At 38.5% G+C, this 20,680-nt stretch overlaps 1 protein-coding gene across 7 annotated transcripts in view; it reads right to left on the bottom strand.

Moving 5' to 3' along the window:
• Positions 1–2,796: 2,796 nt before the first annotated feature.
• The window catches only part of pot1 (protection of telomeres 1 homolog), a 58,053-nt gene continuing 40,169 nt past the window's right edge, over positions 2,797–20,680 (bottom strand). For 3 of the 7 annotated variants that reach the window (XM_086299639.1, XM_086299640.1, XM_086299644.1), the window contains 10 exons: positions 8,643–8,824; positions 7,866–7,963; positions 7,148–7,174; positions 6,700–6,856; positions 6,133–6,341; positions 5,873–6,008; positions 5,100–5,182; positions 4,222–4,316; positions 3,761–3,866; positions 2,797–3,049 (listed from right to left, as the gene is read on the bottom strand). In XM_086299639.1, coding sequence (XP_086155765.1) covers positions 2,931–3,049; positions 3,761–3,866; positions 4,222–4,316; positions 5,100–5,182; positions 5,873–6,008; positions 6,133–6,341; positions 6,700–6,856; positions 7,148–7,174; positions 7,866–7,963; positions 8,643–8,824 — 1,212 coding nt within the window. In that variant the 3' untranslated portion in view covers positions 2,797–2,930. Of the gene's footprint in view, positions 3,050–3,760; positions 3,867–4,221; positions 4,317–5,099; positions 5,183–5,872; positions 6,009–6,132; positions 6,342–6,699; positions 6,857–7,147; positions 7,175–7,865; positions 7,964–8,642; positions 8,825–20,680 lie in introns of those variants that run through there. The other 4 variants (XM_086299641.1, XM_086299642.1, XM_086299643.1 and 1 more) reach the window with 4 other exon arrangements.

The following is a 20,680-nucleotide window of genomic DNA, read 5'->3' as shown; positions in this document are numbered from 1 at the left end:
TCCCACCGGATACTACATTAAACCGTCCAATATTCTAAACGTGCTTTGGTACCGATGTGTATCGTCAGAAAAATGATGTTTATGGTTGCTCCAGAATTTGGAAACATGTTTATTTCATTTATATTTTTGTACTTAAGAGTTCATGTGAAAGGTTTTCAGGCACTAAAGGGGAGCATACGAAAAACAACAACAACAACAACAACAACACATATAAGTTGAAACTTCCTTTAAAAGAAATGTGTTGCTGTTGTTTTACTCTTGTGTGCCATCAGATAGAAAATTTGGGTATTAAATAGTGCACTAGTACTGACCTGTACTATTCAAACTTAAACAGGATTTAAAGGTGCACATGATGCAGACATGAATTGAGCCTAGTGTAAAGGAGAGTGTGTGGTCCTCCTTGGGCTCTCGTGCTCTGAGGGGCCTCGGGATGTCTGGGGCCCGGATCTCCTCCATGCCTGCTTCATGTCCTGGGGGCAGGGCTATGGCTCCACACACCTACTATTAGACACTTAGGTGGAGAAACCTTATAAATACCACACACACACACACACACACACACACACACACACACACAGGTGTACAAACAGGTACTCACAGACACGTCTTGGTTGGCTGCTGCCTCTAAACATATCGTGCTAATGTGCTGCTCAGTAAGATTCAGTATTTATTATTTACTGTTATTTATGCTTATGTTGGTTGTTACTGTGGTTTCCCTGCTGTGTTTTCGTTTTGCTTGTTTGTTTTTTTAGCAGGTGGTGAAGCAGATTTTCAGTGTCTTTTCTCTCTCTATCCCTCTTCTCCATTTTTCTTTCCCTCTCTTTCTGTTAACTCTCTTCCCAACTTCTCTTTTCTTCTTATTTCTATTTCCCACCCCCGTTCTGATTGTAATAACTTAAAATAAAAAATAAAGATAAAAAAAAACTATGACAATCAAGTGGGCCAGTATAGCAATAGGTCCACTTGGAAAAGTAAATCTGTTTGGCATTTTTCTTGGGCTTTAAACAATAATTCGGATTGCTACATGCAGACAGGAGAGGCAATAAACAACAACAACAAAACACAAAAAACCCCAAAACCCCCCTAAAACCTCCACAACAGTGTAAGAGACTGATAGAGGAACTGTTTTCTGTATAACTTTACGTCATTACTGCTGAAAGGGCGTCTATCCTACAATAATAGGGTATCCTTAGAGTTTTTGTTAAATAAACAATGCCACAGTGGCATGGCATGTTTTGTTGTTCATTTAAAGTGGTATTTACCTCATTTTAAGACCTGCAAAGGACCATATTATTTTTGATTATGTCTTGATAGTTTAAACCTTGCAAATGAAAGAGTGTACTTTCTTTTTTTAAAACCACGATTGCAAGTGTTAAGGGCATTCACACTTAATGCTTAATTGGGGGACGAGATCACATCACGAATATACTCAGTAGACCAGCAGACGGTGCTGCAAACCCACAGATAAATGCTGAAAGGTGTTTGGAGGAATGGAGAGTGAGACTGCATCCATAAAGAGCAAATATTGCTGCTCAGCGTTTTAGGACACTAGAATGTGATGCCATACATTATTCCAAAGATAAATTAAAAGCTTAACCTGCAAATACATTTCATGTTAGCATTTGTTAAAATGGCAACAATAAATATAGACTTAACAGTCAGTTGCTGCTTGGAAACCTTTTCATGGCACATTTACTTCAGATTTATGTGCTATGGTTCTCCCTCTCTCTGAATGTATGTACGTACGTATGTAGAGAATTATAGCATTTTGACTGACAAATGACTTTTTTTTTTTGGCGAATAACAGATAGATTTAAGAAATATACAGTAAACCATCCTAATACATTGATACTAGGTATGTCATTTCTTTCCTGTTTGTATGATATAAAAACCAGGAGCAAAGTGTTGTCTTTGTCCTGTGCAGAGCAATTAGCAAAAGAAAAATATCTCCTGAAAAAAGATTTTGTAAAAAACGATTTTGACAATCCAGCTCCAGACAGAATTCTCAGATTTGGAAGGATGCGTTCAGAGCAATCGTGGAGTTAAAGTTGCCACAAGATATAATAAGTATGGAGGGAGGAATATTAATGTGGTAACCATGATCTCATAACATTAGACATCCTAGCTTCAAGCATTTGGTAAAAGTGGGAAACACACTGAGTTCAGGTCATGGAGTGGTGTCATGGAATTCAGGATAAGAATCTTCAGGAAAGACTGAGGCCAAATTTGAACAGTCTTTAGCCCTGCATGAAAAATCTAAGCCCCTTCATTCAGTTAAAATGTGTAAGAGTACTCTGGACCTCAGTGTGGGGCAAAGGTTCATATTCAAATCGGGCAACTCTAAGCACATACCCAAGATAACAAAGGAATAGCTTCAGGATGGCACAGATTTGGACAGACTCAGAACCCGATTTAAAATCTCTGGAGAGATCTGAAAATCTATCCAACCTTATGGGAGAAACTGGCCATAGTCAAAAAGACTTGAACCTTGTAATTGCTGCCAAAAGTACTTAAACTATTGAGCAAAGGCTGTGAATACTCACGTAATAAATGTGCAAGAATTACAAGCAAACCTTTTTCATGCTGTCATCATTGTGTATAAAATGTTGAACTGAAAAATGAATTTACTCCATTTTTGAAATAAGGGTGTAAAAGTCACAAAATGTGGAACAAGTGAAATGCTGTGAATACTTACTGGATACACTGTAATTAAAAAAAAAAATCACCTTTTATTTTGAAAAGTCATCAAAAGTTTACCCAGGCAGCACAGGAAATGGCAAGAAAATGCAGTTGGTATTTTATTCAGTTTTTAACTTTATTTACACAATAAATAGAAATGTAAAGAAATAAAGTAACAACAGACAGAATCAGAATCCTCTGATCAGAATTTTATCTGAATCTTTCCCACAGGTGGTGCAGATGGTGTCAGATCATTCAGATGAGGGTTTCACAACAGTCGTGTGACAGACCTGATAGCAGGTCTTAGTCTGTCCATCGTCGTCCTCTGCTTGATATGCCATCAAACATAAATCAAGCCATGGGTGCTGACCTGAGGACGAACAGGCAGACATGACAAAGCATCCAGCAACACAAACCTGCGGCTGACATTAAGCCTGCTGCTGCTTCTGGTTTTGCAAAGCTGCTTCTGGTTTTGCAAAGCTGCAGGAAGTTTTTTTTGTATATTGTTATATATAGATATATATATTGTTCACATACTGTTTTGTGCAATGTTTTGTTTCCCCAAATCTCTACCACAGAGCTGTAAAGTTAGACATATTAAAAAGCCAAATTAATGCCTTTGAAGCTTTCAGTATGTCATGTCTGATTCTATGTTTTGGTCCAGTTCATTACACAATTTAGATCTAAAGTTATTATGTTTCCGTAACTAAAACTGAAGAATTATTCTAATGATTTGACCATGCACACTGTATGAAAGATGGACATGAGTCATGTCACATTTTTATGAGTGTTTTCCAATTTCCATCTTTCTGTTTTCAAACTGGACTTCCAAAAAGCATGAAAGAAGCAACTGCAATGAAAAACACAGAAGCTTTTTTTTCTGACGTCAGAGATCCAGGTAGCTGAGAGGCACTGGAGATTTCTATACAGCCAGACCTTTTTTTTAATATGACCAGAGGAGCTGGGACCTATTGGCCTTTTTAAAAAAAAACATGCAGGTTTAAGGCACACATCCTCAACTTTTCTGACCAAGAAGCTATGTCAATTTTTTATGTACTGTGTATGGGTTTGACAGACATACCCACATTGCCACCTGGTGGACAGAGAGAGTCCATGATTTGGCAGATGCTGTTCTGAGCTTCCTGATTGGCTGAAGCATCCTCTGCAGACACACCAAAGAATGATTCCTGGTGAAAAAAGAGAGTAAAACTCACAACTAGCATTTACATCTACAAAGCTCACAGACATTATAAACAAAAGTTACTTTCAGTTATCCTCTTATTTATATCTTGCTGTAAGAAGCAAATTAATGTTTCTACTTTACCCACATTCTTGGTTAGACAAGAGCTTTTAAAAATTCAGAATTTGATTTGTTGACATCCAAAACACCAAAATATATGAATTTTGGACCTGACTTCTTTAGGGCAAAAAACTCAATCAGCGCAAAATTTTACAAGACAACAGTGAAATATATAATAAATCCAGATGTTCTCCCTTTGTCTAATCCCATCTGACACCAAACAACAGGAATGTGAAACTCACAGCGTGTCTCCACAGGAAGACATCCAGCGTGTCGGTGGCATCCTGCAGCTCCAGTTTCATTAGCAGGATGAACTGCAGCGGCTGAATGCCGAGAGCTGCAGGCCAAATAAGCAGAAACATCGCCTGATTTATTTCAGAAGTTCAAATTGACCTGGATAGAGATCAACCAGGAATTTCTACAACTCAGTGAGGAAACTTAAGTGAGAAAAAGACACAAACACAGGAATAGTGCGGTTTCTAATATAATAACTTTTGAATCTGTTCTTGATGCATTCAAGGTCAACACCTAATTAAAGTTATGATATCCTAAAAAACAGGGCTGCACCCTAATGTCAATTTTAAAAAAATTATTATTGAGACCAAAAAATGCATAAGAAATTTCCCAAAGATGCCATTTTTAAATGTCTTGTTTTGTCTAACCAACACTCTAAACACAAAGATACTCAAATGTGCCAATGTCCACAGAGGAAAAAGTGCAGCCTGAGAAGTCTTAGCTGACATTTGACAATCGACGAGTTTGTTTTGCCACAATAGTCACATTAATGTCTCCACATTATTCACTTCGTTCTTTGTTGCGCTGCTTGGAACTTGGAAGTTGAAATATGATTTTGGCTTCAGTTATGAAAAAGTTGTAAAAAAAACACAAGATAGTCGGGAGAAAAAATGATTACTTTTTCATATTCATTTTTACTACAAAGCCCGCTTTCATCTCACGTTTTAAAATAAAGCCCTCCCCACAAAAACCAAACCCACAGGTCCCTACGAACATGAAGCATTGGCAATTTTGTGTTATCTGTTTGTTTTAATTGCTTTCAGCTCTTCTCCACCACCAGTATTTACTCCAACAGTCTGATGATTCAAACAAATCTCTGTCTCACCTTCAGCGATAATTTTCTCATCTATCATCTCAACTCCTTCCCAACTCTGCTCCCTCACTGCAGCCTTGGAACACCGCTTACAGCTGGAACACACACACACACACACACACACACACACACACACACACACACACACACACTACAATGACGACATGTTCAAGAACTAACACGACTGTTTGAATCAGAATTTGAAGGTCAAAAAACATTTTTATATAAAAGCTTCTGAACTGCCAATCTGTTTAAGGACAGTAACTTATGAATAAGAAAAATGACAAGGCAACAACAGCAGACACACAAAACCAAACATACTGTCTCACTGTGGAAATTCATCTTGTGGTGACATAATGGATTAATAAAAGCATCATCTGTTCTGTATTTTTGTTATGAATGAGTTACTCCTAAGAATTCTCTTAAAATATTTAATTATATAAAAATAAAGAGATAAAAATGACAGAAAATAACAGCCTGTGACAGCCTCTCAATATCCATTATTTAAGTGGGCGGGGTCAAGAAAATTCAAACACACTCTTTAAAATGACTACGCTCGCTTGTATTTGAGTCATTATAAAGGGTGTGTTTTATTTATTTGTTATTTGTCTTCGTTACAATCTTTAAATTGCATGTGCGTATAACCATTTAATATATAAATTTGAAAAACATTTAAAGTATAAATAATAATCAGTGGCTGTCAATATTGATGGAATCGTTATGACTGATCAAGCTCCTGCTTAGCTCTACCAGCGCTCTATCAGTGTGTGAGATTTATCTCTGACCCGTAATATCTTTTCCTGCCTCTGAACAGAAAAGGTGCAGATAGGTCGAACAGAGACAGGTGACCTCCTGATGCCCTTACGGGGATGATGTTCTGGTAGCTGGCCATGAGCTGGCACATTTCCTCCAGTGTTGAACCTGTAAGATACCAAGATATCGGAGTTTTTGTGGATTTGATGATGGAAGGATTCCTAGACCAGTCTTGATATTTCTTTTGATATGTTTTTAGCTTTTATGCTTTCTAATAATTGCGGATTGTTACCCATGAGCAAGATGACATCCTTGGTTTTGCCCTCAAACATAAGCTGAGTGAGCAGGTAAACAGTTAGAGCTCGGTTTGAGGGACCTGGGGCGTGTCTTGGGAGGCTGACCTGTCCAGAGAGCACCCATGGTGGGGGACTGCAGGGTCCACAGTCCTTTGATGCCTCAGAGAAGATACTTTCCAACAGCTCATCATCTGGGACATCCTGCCTGAGATCATCATCATTTTAAACTTATATATCAACACCATCTGAGATCAAATCAAAATCTACTAGTGCTGTCAGCGATAATCTTGTTAAAATGATGAATGAACGCCATAACTGCATTAACGCGGAAAATCTCTGATAACGAGTTACCGCGGATCGCCCTTGCGTGGGGCTGGACGGCGTCAAAGTGTTAGCGCGGTTAGCTCATTAATGCGTTAGCGCCATCCAGCGGGGCGATCTGCGGTAACTCGTTAACGGAGATTTGCAGTTATGGCATTAATGTCATTTTAATGAGATTAACACTGACAGCACTAAAATCTACACATTACCACATGAAGCAACAACACAGCGTATGTGCCTACATTGATTTACACTTGCTGCAGTAAAGCTTGAGTGCCTCATGCAGTCTGTGGGGTTCATAGGCCTTCAGCTGGGCCCTGACATGGTGAACTCGACCCAGGCCACTCCGCTTAACTTCAGATAGTGTCACCTTCTGCATGTCATGGCCACAGCTTCTCTCTGAACACAAACACCAACCCACAGAGGAAAAATGTTCATCATTAAACACTTGGTAGTAAATAGTAAATAGAATGGATAACAATTATTAAAATGGTAAATAAATATAAAACCATATTAGAAATTATACACAGATGTCATTTTTAAAATAAATTAAGGATTTACTTTAAAAAAAGTCGTTTTTATTTAGACAGGATTGGTCCTAATTTACTGCTTTATATTCATTATAATACATTACCTGCACTTCCAAATCAAACCAATTAGCAATTACCAATGCAGTGCCGAATTTCATACCTGTACTGCAATCCAGTGTTTCACCATCTACAACACAGAACAAATCGAAGCATCAAAGACGGAACGAAACACAAGAAGGCAAATAAATAAGCATTAAGTTGGACAGGCTTAAATTTAGCACACAACAGCAAGCTCGCTATCCTGAATTAAACATCTCCTTGGTACTGTACAACAGTTTGTAAAGCAATATCTGAAGAACTACATAGAAGTAAATTCAACACTACAGTTTTAGTTATAAATTTCTTTAGCTGTTCAGTACAGATAAAAGGTAAACACTATACAAGCATTACACAAACAGAAGCTTTCAAAGGACAAAAGTAAATTAATTTGGGTTTTAAAACTAAACTAACTGTACTTTATAAAAAAAAACTATACCACTGTTACTATGTCATGAATTCAATTATTATTCCTATTTTCCTGTAATGTTTCGAAGTCTGTTAAGGTAAAACATGAAGTTCAAATACAGCATATTTGTTTTTCGCAATCACAATAAAAACAAAACTATGATATCTTCCATCTTTTTTAACAAAGGTATAAACAAAATTGTGGATTTGGAATTTACAGTTTTTGGAATGTTATACACATAATATTACTGCATGAGCGATTATATAAGTGTCCTGTAAAATCAGACTTGTTTGAAATCTATTTAAGTTTAATCAGTAGGAGCAGCAGTGACCATAGTTAGTACGGAAGTGCGACATCTAGAGCTCATTCGTACCAAGAGACTCTGGTGGAGTTTTCCAGACCTCCAAGAGATCTGAGTCATTGAGTTCAGAGAGTGCTTCTTCATCATTTTCTTGGAAAGCTTCAATAACTCTATAGACAGAAATAAAAAGAAAAGAAATGTATTTAGTGATGCAATCAAAAACAAAGATGACAAAAAAATACTACACACTTAGCAAATAAAACCAGGAACATGAATCAAATACTACAATAAAATTATAGTTTACAGACAAAAACAAGAGCATCCATAATACAGGGTTGATTCTTAACCAAGATCAAGTCTTGGTGGCGATAATACTCCGTTATGGACAGCTGTGTACACCATGGAGTAGGCTTCCCTAAAACGTTTTTTTCAAGACACTTTTTCTCAAAAAAAGTGTCTAAAGTAGATCTTACTTACTCAACTGGTATAGTTACTAGTAAAACAGTGTGGGAGCACAGTTGTGTGTTACTGATAAATGCATTTTTCTTTATATTGTCCAGTGCTGCTGTGACAAAAGGACCCCACTCACACAGACTTGTAATGCACATAAATGTTTGTTTACAAAAGCTTTACAATTTCAGTTCATACAGCTTGCAAGCTGTCTCTTCCTGCTTCGCTCCCCACAATGCTCTCACGCCATGTCCCGGCAAATTACCCAAACAGTCACAATAAGATGATGGAGGTCAGTTTTAGTCAGTCATCACCTGACACCACACCCTGAACCCACTGCTCCACCCCTCTGCTGCAGCCGAGGAACAAACCACATTTTTCTCTCATCTCTCACCGTACCTCTTCAGCTCCTGCACGTCAGGGCTGTTATCAGGAAGAATCCCGATCCCTCTGCCATATGACGTCCCTCCGTGCAGATGAAAAGCCAGGTGATCTACCTGTAATTGGCTTCTGGTAAGACCAGGCACTGTACTGGATCCTGCAATTGCTCGCAGGTTGTAGATCCTCAGGAAGACTCCAGGCTGATGGGACCCCCCCCCCAAAAAAAATAGTCAGAAAAGACAAAACTTTTTAGTATTGAAATGCTATAAAAACAAAAAAACAAACAAACACCAAACAAAACATGTTTTCAACTAGTAACCTGCAAGAGAGATGAAGACATCAGCACAAAAATGCCAAGTCAATTGTGAAGTTTGTTGTAAATGTATTGTGGCTTCAGTGTTTCACAAAAACATTTGGCAAGACAAAAGACAAACAACAGATGATGTAACTATTTTCAGTCTGAGCAACAACAAACATTCTCCCACTCTCTCACTGGTGCCATGCAAGTCACCATCTGTAACAACTCGGGGTTCGGTGCGACTTCAGTGACGCCGACATGTGGAACATTAATCACAGGAAGAAAATAGTTATAGAGCCTCGTCTAACTCTGAGAGCTGTCGTCCCAGCAGCGTAACAACACCTGGATGCTTTGTGTTGTTTTTGAAAAACTTCAACGTCCTTCAAAACTTTAATACCGTGTACACAAGGAATGTTAATAATATGAATACAAAGTGCACACATGTCAGTGTTCATATAGTCGAATCCTGCATACATCCCAAATGTAATAATCTGGGTCAGATAATAGATTCAAACTGAGGACCTTATTGCCTTGAGGCATCAGTGCTAACCACAGCACGACCATAATGCCCTATCCTGAAATTCTTCCACATTTTTTTCCAGATTGGTGAATCTGTGGCCATTTTACTTCTGAAAAAGCACTTTTCTGTCTTTCTAAGACACTGTTGTTTATATCCAAACGTGTTTATTGACCCGTTGTCAATTAAGCTACTTAGCTGCAAAATGTTCCTCCAGCTATATTTTTTTTAATACCAGTTACTTATCAGCAGATGGCAATGTTGCACCAAACCTACAGTCAGTGGTGGTGACAGTGATTCAGAGACTGGTCATTGGATTTGGGGGGTTTGTCATTTTGTTTTTTCTCCTCTCTCAGCTGTGATGATCCTGTAGCCAAAAGCAATCAAAAAACACTTCAGTAATCAAGTGTCCGAGCGACTCACTGACGCTTTGAGAGCTAGACACATACATATGGCCAAAGGCTAATTAAAGTCCTGAATCCTTGACACCAACACAAAGATCTGGTTATGGCTTGGACCCAGTTGTTCTTAGACATGTGAGTGTGACAACTAATCACTACGAAGTTGTTCTAAGCTTTGATTAAGAATTTAAGAATTGCAATGAGAACGGCTTCTTCTGGGATGACAACATATATGGATGTCTTACAATCTTTCTTTAATGTTTTCATTCTATTTTAATTCTCCTTATTATATTATCCCTCTGTTCAGCACTTTGGCCGACACTTGATGTCTTTTAAATGTGCTATATAAATAAAGATGACTTGAGTTGACTTGACAATGCAAAGCATTGCAATGTGCAGGATAATGCACCAGCTACCGCAGGCACTGTAGCCACAAAGCTATGAAGATAATGTAAACCTAATTCATTACACTGTAAATAAAAATTTAGTAACAATTAATCAATACTAATGACGAATAAGCAAAAATTCCCCGAAGACCTATGATGTAAACAAACAGGAAGTAAAAGCAAGAAACATTTAGGAAAATGTGTAGGAAAGTATAGAACAACAAAAAACAAGATGATACAAATATGAAAGATATGAAAGCCACAGACTACGAAAATGAATGGCTAAACAGACAATTATGACAATGGGTGGGAGTAGGAAACTTGTACTTTAAGATCATCTTTAAAAAATGCAGCCAATGCATTTTTTAAAATAAACAACAGGAGATGTGTCACTCCTGTAACATCTGTAACACCCAGCAGTCGCCTCGTTGTTCTGACACACACAACAAATCTATTGACTACACTACACACCAACTACACTGAAAAAAAGGCCATGTTGGATTTACTTGATTTAGGGCTGCTCGATTATGGCAAAAATGATAATCACGATTATTTTCACTGAAATTGAGATCTCGATTATTTGATGATATTTATTTAACCCTTTAAGACCTACCATAGAACCAAGTCTGCCAGAGCTTATATTATTTTTTTTACATGCTGTAGTGCCATTTGTGGGAGCATTTCAAGTTGCTATACAACTGTTATAGCCCATCCATCCATCCATTCACTTCCGCTTATCCTTTTCAGGGTCGCGGGGGGCGCTGGAGCCTATCCCAGCTGTCATAGGGCGAAAGGCGGGGTACACCCTGGACAGGTCGCCAGTCTGTCGCAGGGCCAACACACAGGGACAGACAACCATTCACACTCACATTCACTCGCACATTCACACCTAGTGGCAATTTGGATTATCCAATTAACCTATCCCCACAAGCTGCATGTCTTTGGACGGTGGGAGGAAGCCGGAGTACCCGGAGAGAACCCACACAAACACGGGGAGAACATGCAAACTCCACACAGAAAGACCCCGGCCTGATGTTGGAATTGAACTCAGGACCTTCTTGGTGTGAGGCAACAGTGCTAACCACCGTGCCACCGTGCTGCCCGTGCTGTTATAGCCCATATTTTAATAATATGTATGCATTAAGTCCATAGTAACTACATTAATTGCAAAAAAGTGCAATAAACTACAAAAAAAATTGAAAATCGTTTTTGGTTTTTTTACATATATTTCTATTTGGAGAAATTTAAGAGGTTTATCCCTCAAAACTTTAAATACAAAAAAGTTGCAAAAAATAGTTTACAATAACAGGAAACTTATTTTGAGTGTCTTCATAGTTTTATTTTGGAGATACACCAATTTTTATATACTGCAGGAAAAACAAAAAACAATCCTATGATGCAAATTTGCAAAGAAAACAACAGGTGCATCAAAATAAACTATTTTAAGCAGCACAATTCAAGTTCTAAGCATCACAGAAACTATTCAGAAAAGTATAGAGTCAAACATGACTTATAAAAACACCAGTATAGGCTTTTAAGGAGTACAAGTAAAAAACTACATTTTCCGCGAAAATGACGTCACTTCCGGTTTCGGGCAGGAAATGGCGGACATGCGATAGTTCGTGTTGTTTCATATGCAAAAAAAATTATTGCGCTAGTTTACGCGGTTCCGGTTCTACAGGGATTTAAAAATAGTTACGCAAAACAATGTAGGAAATTCAGGAAAGCTATGATTTCCTGTATTTGATGCAGATTTTTTTTGTTTTTGTCCTTGACAGGTTAAGGGCGACCGTGGCTCAGGGGGTTGGGAATCGCATCTGCAACCGGAAGGTCGCCGGTTCGATCCCCGGGCTCTCTGTCCTGGTCGTTGTGTCCTTGGGCAAGACACTTTACCCTACCGCCTACTGGTGTTGGCCAGAGGGGCCGATGGCGCGATATGGCAGCCTCGCTTCTGTCAGTCTGCCCCAGGGCAGCTGTGGCTACAACCGTAGCTGCCTCCACCAGTGTATGAATGTGAGAGTGAATGAATAGTGGTATTGTAAAGCGCTTTGGGTGCCTTGAAAAGCGCTATATAAATCCAATCCATTATTATTATAATCCACAACAAAAAGCAATAGCATGTGTGTGTGTGTAGTTGTCTGCCTCTTATAACTCCAGTGATTTTCCTGCAGTTTGAAATCTTGTGCGATCTTGTGAATTTCATGAGTTCAGCAACTAACCACTCTCACTAGATTGTATCATGTCATCTCAACAAGAACAAATTAAGTTGTTGAATTTCGTACAGATCCTTCATGACTTAATTACGTTCATAGAAACATGAAATTATTGTGTTCAAATTACAAGTTAGACTTTTTTAATGTAACAACCACCCAATTTACTTTTTCAGTATACCAAAAAAAGTAGAGGTGGCTGCTTGACTTGACTGAGATGGATGCCTTCCTGAAACCCCGATCCAAAGAGCGCGAGTCTGAAACCCGTGCAGTGTCGCAGGATTTAACATTGATATATTATTGACTTACTTCACTTGAACATGATATGAACAATTTAATCTAGCCTCTTTGCATATCATGTAGTTTCTACACTATATAGTTAAACTTAACTTTAAAGCATGAGGCAATTGTGTTAAATACACACAAGATGCTTGCGTAAATCCAAGAGCTGGCCAATCCCTTTTTTTCAGTGTACACAAGACAACACACTAACTTTAGACTCCAAACACGTTAAACGTCGCAAATCTCTCACATCTCAAAACACTCCTAAAACTTCCTAAACAACTAAATGCCATGTTGCCATATCACTTTTTGATTGGTCGACATGGTAAATATTTCCACCAATAGGAAAAGGTGGGGTTTTTTTTGGTTTTGTTTTTGCTCACAGGCCGAGAGTGCTTTTGAGCAGTTTCCTTATAAAATGCCGTTTTAAACGTTTCTTTCTGCAGTAAATATAAACAATAATAGTATTCAGAAAAAAACAAACATTGCAATACTTTTTATCATAACTCTGGTTTTACGTGGCCTATCAACACAATTCAAAAACTGGTATAAAGTCCACACTTTTTCCGTCGATGTTGCATTAACTGGCATTAACTGGCATTAACTGGCATTAACTCAGCCAGTTAATGCGAGACAAATCTAACTGCTCATTAAAGATTTCTGGTTTGATCAGAAAATAAAATATTGGTCCATACACCTGAAAGTCCCAAAAACATCTTGTGAATTCTGTCTACGGATGTATCTCTGTATTTCCGTGGTGCTGATGCTGTGCTGAGCGGAAAGCTCCTGAAGCATTTGAAGTGTCGGAAAGTGGAAAGCTAACAACTTCCCTCTCACCAGTAGGCCAAGTTATTTTTAGCCAATTACAAGTTGAATCTGGTACTTGGGGTTGTTAGTTAAGATACCGTCATTAAGAAGAGGCATAACTAATGTGTCTATGCGAAATAATTTGCGATGTGCGCTGCTGGCGCGGCCAATTATTTTTTAATGCACCTTCTCAGATTAATTCACTGCGTGTCGTGCCCAGGGCTGGACTGGGACTAAAAAAATTGTCCCGGGAATTTGACTTGAGATCGGCCCACCAGGTATTATAGGAAAAACCATAAAGCCTTTAAATGAAAACAAACACTGTTGTGACAGTGATGTACAGTCTTGTTGGTATATGTATGATTTCTACACATTTTACATCAGATAAAAACTTTGGTTGTAAGCTTCAGATAATTATTTAATAACAGCCAGACATTTTAAATGAGAATAAGAAAGAAAAGTATTTCTTTTTGCCCCCCTTTCCCCGTTAATGCCCTACCTGGCCCCCTGGCAAAACTTTGCTAATAAACAAGAGAGAAAAGCTGATCAGCTGATCATTGATCAGTTTCATGATTGAAGTAGCAACAGGAGAGAGAGGGGAGAGAATGAGAGAAGAAGAGGCAGCTGTGCAGCGTAACGTTAGAATAACTCCAGCTTTGTGTCTTTTTCATTGTAGCTGAAGTACGGGACAAACTGTGTTCCTTTTCAGCTCAACACGAAACGCGTAATATTTTCTCTGAATGCGGGACGATTCAGTCTTTTTACGGGACGGTTCGCAACTCTACTGACTAACCTTATGAATAAAATAAAGTTCACTATCAGTAACATCATAGCACCCAGCCAGCTGTATATAAACTCTGTCATGCTAGCTAGTACGCAGTACGAGTTATTGTAACTGACTGTAAAAAGTCAGCACAACGAAAATAAACTCCACCTAAACTTGGTTCATATCTGACCCAGATAGACTGCAGGTAGGGCTGCACGATTTTGCATAAAATGAGAATCACGATTTTTTGGCTTAGAATTGAGATCACGATTCTCTCACGATTTTCTTTTCCAGTATAAATATTTATTGCACTTATTAACTGCACATCAACTTCGTAACAGTTGAGACTGAACATAAAAACAATAAATAAACATAAAAACAACAAATGTCTCACATTTTGTTGTTGCCGCAAAATGTACTGCTTGAAATTCCATCTCCACCGTTGCTCGACACTGCGTGTATAGAGCAGGTAGTGCAACAATAGAAAAATAGTTGCTGGACGGCACTGTGTAGCGTTTGTCTAGGGTGTTGATCATTTTCCTAAATCCCTCGTTTTGCACAGTGTTGATGGGAGCCATATCTTTGGTCAGGTGATAAGTGATAGCCTCCGTAATTTCTTTGTGCCTGCGGGAGTTCGACGTGTATAGGGAAGCGCTGTATAAGGTTCCCGTTATTGATGTTTGGGTGGTTGACCGGGACGGATTTTCTCCTGTCACTTTCTCGGCATCCCTGACGTGCTCAACGTTGTTTTTTCCCTGCTAATTTTAGCATCACACGGCACAGCTTCTGTATCACGTGGTATAAGGCTCCGCCCTTGTCATTTGTTGAGCAGGAAGAGTGAGCGCTTGTTTTCATGCAGACTACGTCCCGGATCAAAATGCGGTACAATCGTCGTGGTCGTTTTTGGGTTTTTTTGTTTTGTTTTTTAAATCATTGTCATTTGGAAATGAGATCGCACATAAGTATGAATCGAGATCGCGATTTTCTAACGATTAATCGTGCAGCCCTAACTGCAGGTCATAACTTCTTACCTGAAATTCAGTTCACCTGACACTCGGACTGGCGGCTGAATCGGGGCTCTCCTCCTCCTGCCTCCCCTTTCCTTCATCCACCTGCTGGCCTCCACCACTTGTTGTTACTGAATCTGTGGAAGCTCCGCCATAGCCACCACCAAACAACTGAGTTATTTTTACACACCGGCCAGCATCTGGCCAATCAACCACCTTTCATTGCTTATACCGTTACAAAGAAGAATAAAAATCATCGGCCCGCCGAGTAAATGGCCAGTCCAGCTATGGTCGTGCCAACAGTTAACCCTAGGGTTGCCGACCCCTGCTGTAGATCCTAGTGATCACTCCTGGCTGGAGTGCTGCATGGCTAATATTTCCTAATATTTGTTAATGAGCAATTCAGGGCTATGCAGAACAAAGTGAGCATCAGGCTCCTTGATAAATCCTCCACTTGATGGTGACTTGTGCAGTTACCTTGAAGTTGGCCTCTAGTGTTGTTCTTCACATCCCCAATTAATTTCTTGTATAGCCCTATGCATTCCAGGATCCACATGTGAGGCATTGAGTCATAAGCCTTTTTGCAATCAATCCAGGCAGTGCACAGATTGGTCAGTATGGTCTTAGAGTCTCGATTGACTGCTCTGTCTACCAGTATCTGGTGTGTCTAACAATTCCTTTCTGGGCCCCTCATGTAATGAATCATGTGCCTGTTCATTTCAGCCACTATGACGCCAGGACTGGCTGGATGGGATGGTTTCTTCTGGGGATCATAACTGTCTGGCTTTCAGTTAGTCATTCCAGTTGCATTTCATCCATTAGCTGGTTCATATGTGCTGCCAGGCATTCATCAAGTGCAGTTAGCTTATTTAACCAATAGATGTCTTTACCAACTGTCACTGCTGTCTTCCTCTGTGTCATGTGGGAATCTCTAAGCTCCTGCATTCATGCACAACAAACAAAAATAATACCACAGCACACCATGTGCCAGCAGCCTTGAGCAAAGAAGTCAGATAGATGTAAATAAACCTTTTTTCGATAACTCTCCCTTTACCATATATCAATCTCCTTTTATCACATGACCACGTACAATGCTTACGTGCCATTTTAATTTCACCTACTAATTAAAAGATGTCAAAAAATATATCCTAACCTTTGCAGTAACCATTATTACCTAAATTTACTTCAACCACTCTACAAGGTCAGGAGCACTTCCTAAGAGCATAGAAAAACACTATGTTTAAATAAAAACTACTATTAAGATCATATAACTGCCACTGGGGGAGAAGGCAGCCAGTGAGACCACATACAGAGTATTTTTGATTGCAGAGTCTCAGTTTTGTTTGGTCTCCAAAGACCTGAATATTTAGCAGCGTGAGATAGAAGAAACAACTCTAAGTACTCTGAAGATGGCAGTGTTTTCTTATTGCTACATGACAGTTTAAAAGAATTTACCACAGTTAGTGTTTGGAAAAAGGTGTAGCGAGAAACGAGAGGGTGACTAAAGCTGGAAGAGTGAGGGAAATCACCAGAGGACAGAAGGAAGGACAAATAACGGCAGTGTCATGCAGTGTCGACTCAGATGTGGCCCACTCGAGCTTGTTGTTTGTATGCACACATTAAATCCTGTGCAGCAGCCCAGAGACCCCAGGTATGATTATAATGAGCAGCTGAGAAAAACAGCACTATGTTTAGACAAGAACCTAACTCATCTGGTCAGAAGACTAAGGTCGCAGTGCGTACAAAAGGTGCTGAAGCTATTCTCTCACGTCAACAAATGCATGCTTTCATTTACATTTATCATTTTTCAGTAAACCATTTTTTGCATTCTTTGGAGGATAACTAATCTCAGAAGGATAATTTGGCATGTAGACATGATATAAGAAAAGCTTCTTTTAGCTATTCCTTTATACACAAGGGGTCACCGGACGGGAAAGGAAGCTCCTCACCTCCTGGATGTGAGCATTTGCCTTTGTTTCATACGATTGAACCTTTGATCTGCCATCTGACCAGACCATTACCTTTTCCCTTCATCCTTATTGTTTTTGTTGTAGCCTAGTCCTTTGTGGTCACTGAACGTCCTGAGTTTTACGTCAAATCATGTGGCTTTGGCTGATTGCGCACCTCTCAATTTTGTAACCTGGTGCATTGTGCTGAAGACAAAAGTGTAAGATCATGTTGGTTTTTACCACCACTTTAATGATATTCCAGTACAGAAACTGATTAACTGAAGTGTGTTTAAAAAAAAAAAAAACCTTCAAAAAGTAGTAAATAATGTCACATCTAAAGAAAAAAAACTGAGAAATAATGTATCTGTCTGTAAAAGATTTCCCATACTTTTGGTGAGTTTCAAGGCAAAAAAGCATTGCTGACTAAACAGAACACAAAGACCCATTTCACACTTACCAAAAAAAATAACTTGATCATCCTCAAGACTTGAAAAAAATACTGTGTTGACTGATGAGACAAACTTTTATCAAGGCATAAAACTAACACAGAATTTCATAAAAAGAAAATCATGCAAAAAGTAAAACATGATGGTGGTTGTAGTGTGATAGTCTGTGGCTGCTTTGCTGATTCAAGACCTGGATGACTTGCTGTAATTGATGGAAACATAACTTCTGCTTTTTACCATACAAAATGCTGCAAAAAACAAAACCTCCAGCCATTGTTTGTGCATCAAATCTAAAATGCACTTGGGATATTCAGAAAGACAGCAAACTGAAATTAAAAAAAAAAAAAAGAAGCTAAAGAAAATTAAGGTTCTGGAGTGGCCTAGTTAAAATCAAGACTTAAATCTGATTAAGATGCTTTGGCCTGACCTTAAACAGGCCATTCATACTCAAAACATCTCCAATGTAAAACAATTCTGCAAAGAAGGGGTAACATTTATGTATGTGGGGCCAAATGGGGCTTTCATGGGATATAGAACTCAATGCACTGGTCCAGAGCTCAGAGAGTGATCGGCCTCTGACAGAAAAATAGTACCCTGCTGCTTCCCCTGCAAACAAATCATTTTCCTTTAAAAGAGGCCAAAGAAACAGAGTGGAGAAGCCTCTGGCATCCTCTTTGAGTCTGTACGAAAACTAAACACTCCACTGTCTGCTCACCACCCGACAGCCAAGACGCCACTGCCGCCGTCTTATGGTATTAATGCTGCTTGGTCGCTCCATAAAAGACTATGTAAAGTTCAAAAGATTGCTTTGGGCTTTATTGAGCATCAGAAGCCTGTGAAAGCAGCCAAAAAAAGCAACTTTTGCCTTCACTGAGAAGAAGAAACTGTTCATTTTAAAATGGCTTATTTATGGAGCTGCAGGAAATGGATTTTAAAAGCCAGAGAGATACAGCATGACTCGACAGTGGAGCTCTTTGTGCTGGAACGTCAACTCAATGGGAGACGGGGGCTGTGACCAAAGGAAGTACACCACAATTCAAATACATCAAATGTACTCTGAGACCTAAGTTAAAACAAGACCACAAGAAATAGAAGCATTTTTTTTGTTTCTGAATCATCTAGTGATTTTTTTTTTTTTAATTCAAAGAGCTCCTTCAAAATCAGCTAGTTTATATAGTAGTAAGTTATGTTGTCACTTGTCCAGTAAACTACCACGGTGGAAAAATAAATCCTATAAATCCTATTATTATTTAATTGTCTTTAATGCATCTGGCTTCTTTAAAATGCCAATCTTACCCATATTAAATTTACAAGGTGAAACAGGCTCCATATCACCTATTGGTTTGTGAAATCCCCTTAAGATTATTGTTATACCTTAGAAAAATCTTAGATTAAAAGGGTGAAAATAATAGTAATTAGCTAGTTTCAATAGTACTGAAAGCAGCTGTATGACATGTCTAGAAAAGGGTTATGAGTCACTTTTTCTCTAATGGTTAAAATTTTATTTGTGAAGAAATTCATGAAGTCATTACTGATTAAAGTTAAAGCAACGCTTGGCTCAAGTGAGCTCGGACTCTTTGTTGGCCTAGCTACAGTGCTGAAAAGAACTAATCACTCCCCAAGCCGACATAAATGCATAATTTTCGCAATGGTGTCATCTCTAAACAGGAAACATTGAAGTGGAGTGGAGTGAAGGGTGTCTGCATCAGTACACACACCCCTCCCCCTACCTCGCAATTCCCAAAAAGATTCAATGACATGGAAATGTTTAGTTCGTCAAGCATGAGCGCTAAAAATTATATAATGAGTTGAAGCTGCAGGAGTTGAGCACACACTGATTGTTTTGTTCACATTGTCATAGTTATTTCTTCAAGCAAGCAAAGTTTTTTTCCCCCTCACAGCGTTTCAAGAATTGACCATTAAAGAAATCAAATGGCTGCATCCCAGTTTCCCTCCATTTCTACATAGTTTAAGCTACTATGAGTTCAATCATTATATCAAGCTGGCAATGATATAAAACCACAGAGTAAAGAAACAGTTCATTTTATTTTATCTGCTCTATTTATCATTACTTTGTCAAATGAACCTCATGAGGGTTTAAACATGTTTAAAAACAAATGAAATTTTACGGACACATCAAGTCTTTGATAGACTCTGGGTTTCAAAAGTAAACACAGTTGGATGCACACTATTCTGAAGTTTGGCTTTAATTCAATGAAATGAAGAAAGCAGACAAAACTCAAGTCCTGGATCGAGCGTGGGCTCACTTATTGCATAACATAGGAATCAGCTTAAGTTTTTTTTATTTAATGTATGTTCTTAGTGAGGGGTTTAGGAATGTGGATTTCCAATAATTTATATTTGTCCTTGAATAACCTACATTTGCACTAATTAGAATCGCCATATCAAATAATCAATCAAACAATCCATAACCAATTCTGGACATCGATACGATGTCCAAACTAGGTCCACAATTTAGACCATGACCCAACTTGCATGTAAATATGACGTTCGACATTTGAATTCTGGGTAATGTTTTGATCTATGACAGATACAGGAAATTGACATAATTAAATGTAATATGCTAAATGAGCTTATGACCTCCCACATTTTTGACCAGCTTAGTGTTACAGCAGTAAACAACACTGATTCACAGAAACAAAGATGTAGGGATAAATATTTCAGTAAAAATTTATTTTCTGCTAAATTCGTATTGAAATGGGTATCTTTTACTTCATTTTAATGACCTAAAAGGAAAAAAAAAAAAAGGTTTTCACTCTTTAATTACCAAATGTCAATGCTGTCAGTGAAAGGATTTTGCAGTGTTTGTGTTTCCACAGTTATCACATCATAAAAACAAACAAACAAATAAATAAATAAATGCATACTATTAATTTTAAATTACCGTAATTGTCGGGCTATAAGCCGCTACTTTTTGCACAAGCTTTGACCCTGTGGCTTTTAGTCAGGTGCAGCTTTTCTATGGA

Source organism: Aulonocara sp. 'chitande type north' Nkhata Bay, linkage group LG7 (genome assembly GCF_057382095.1).
Source record: "Aulonocara sp. 'chitande type north' Nkhata Bay isolate Kocher_YH1m ecotype deep benthic linkage group LG7, A_spYH_male_GT1.1, whole genome shotgun sequence".
In the NCBI taxonomy this organism is placed as follows: domain Eukaryota; kingdom Metazoa; phylum Chordata; class Actinopteri; order Cichliformes; family Cichlidae; genus Aulonocara; species Aulonocara sp. 'chitande type north' Nkhata Bay.
Note: the sequence above shows the minus strand (reverse complement) of the source record. Positions and strands in the feature narration are given on the sequence as shown.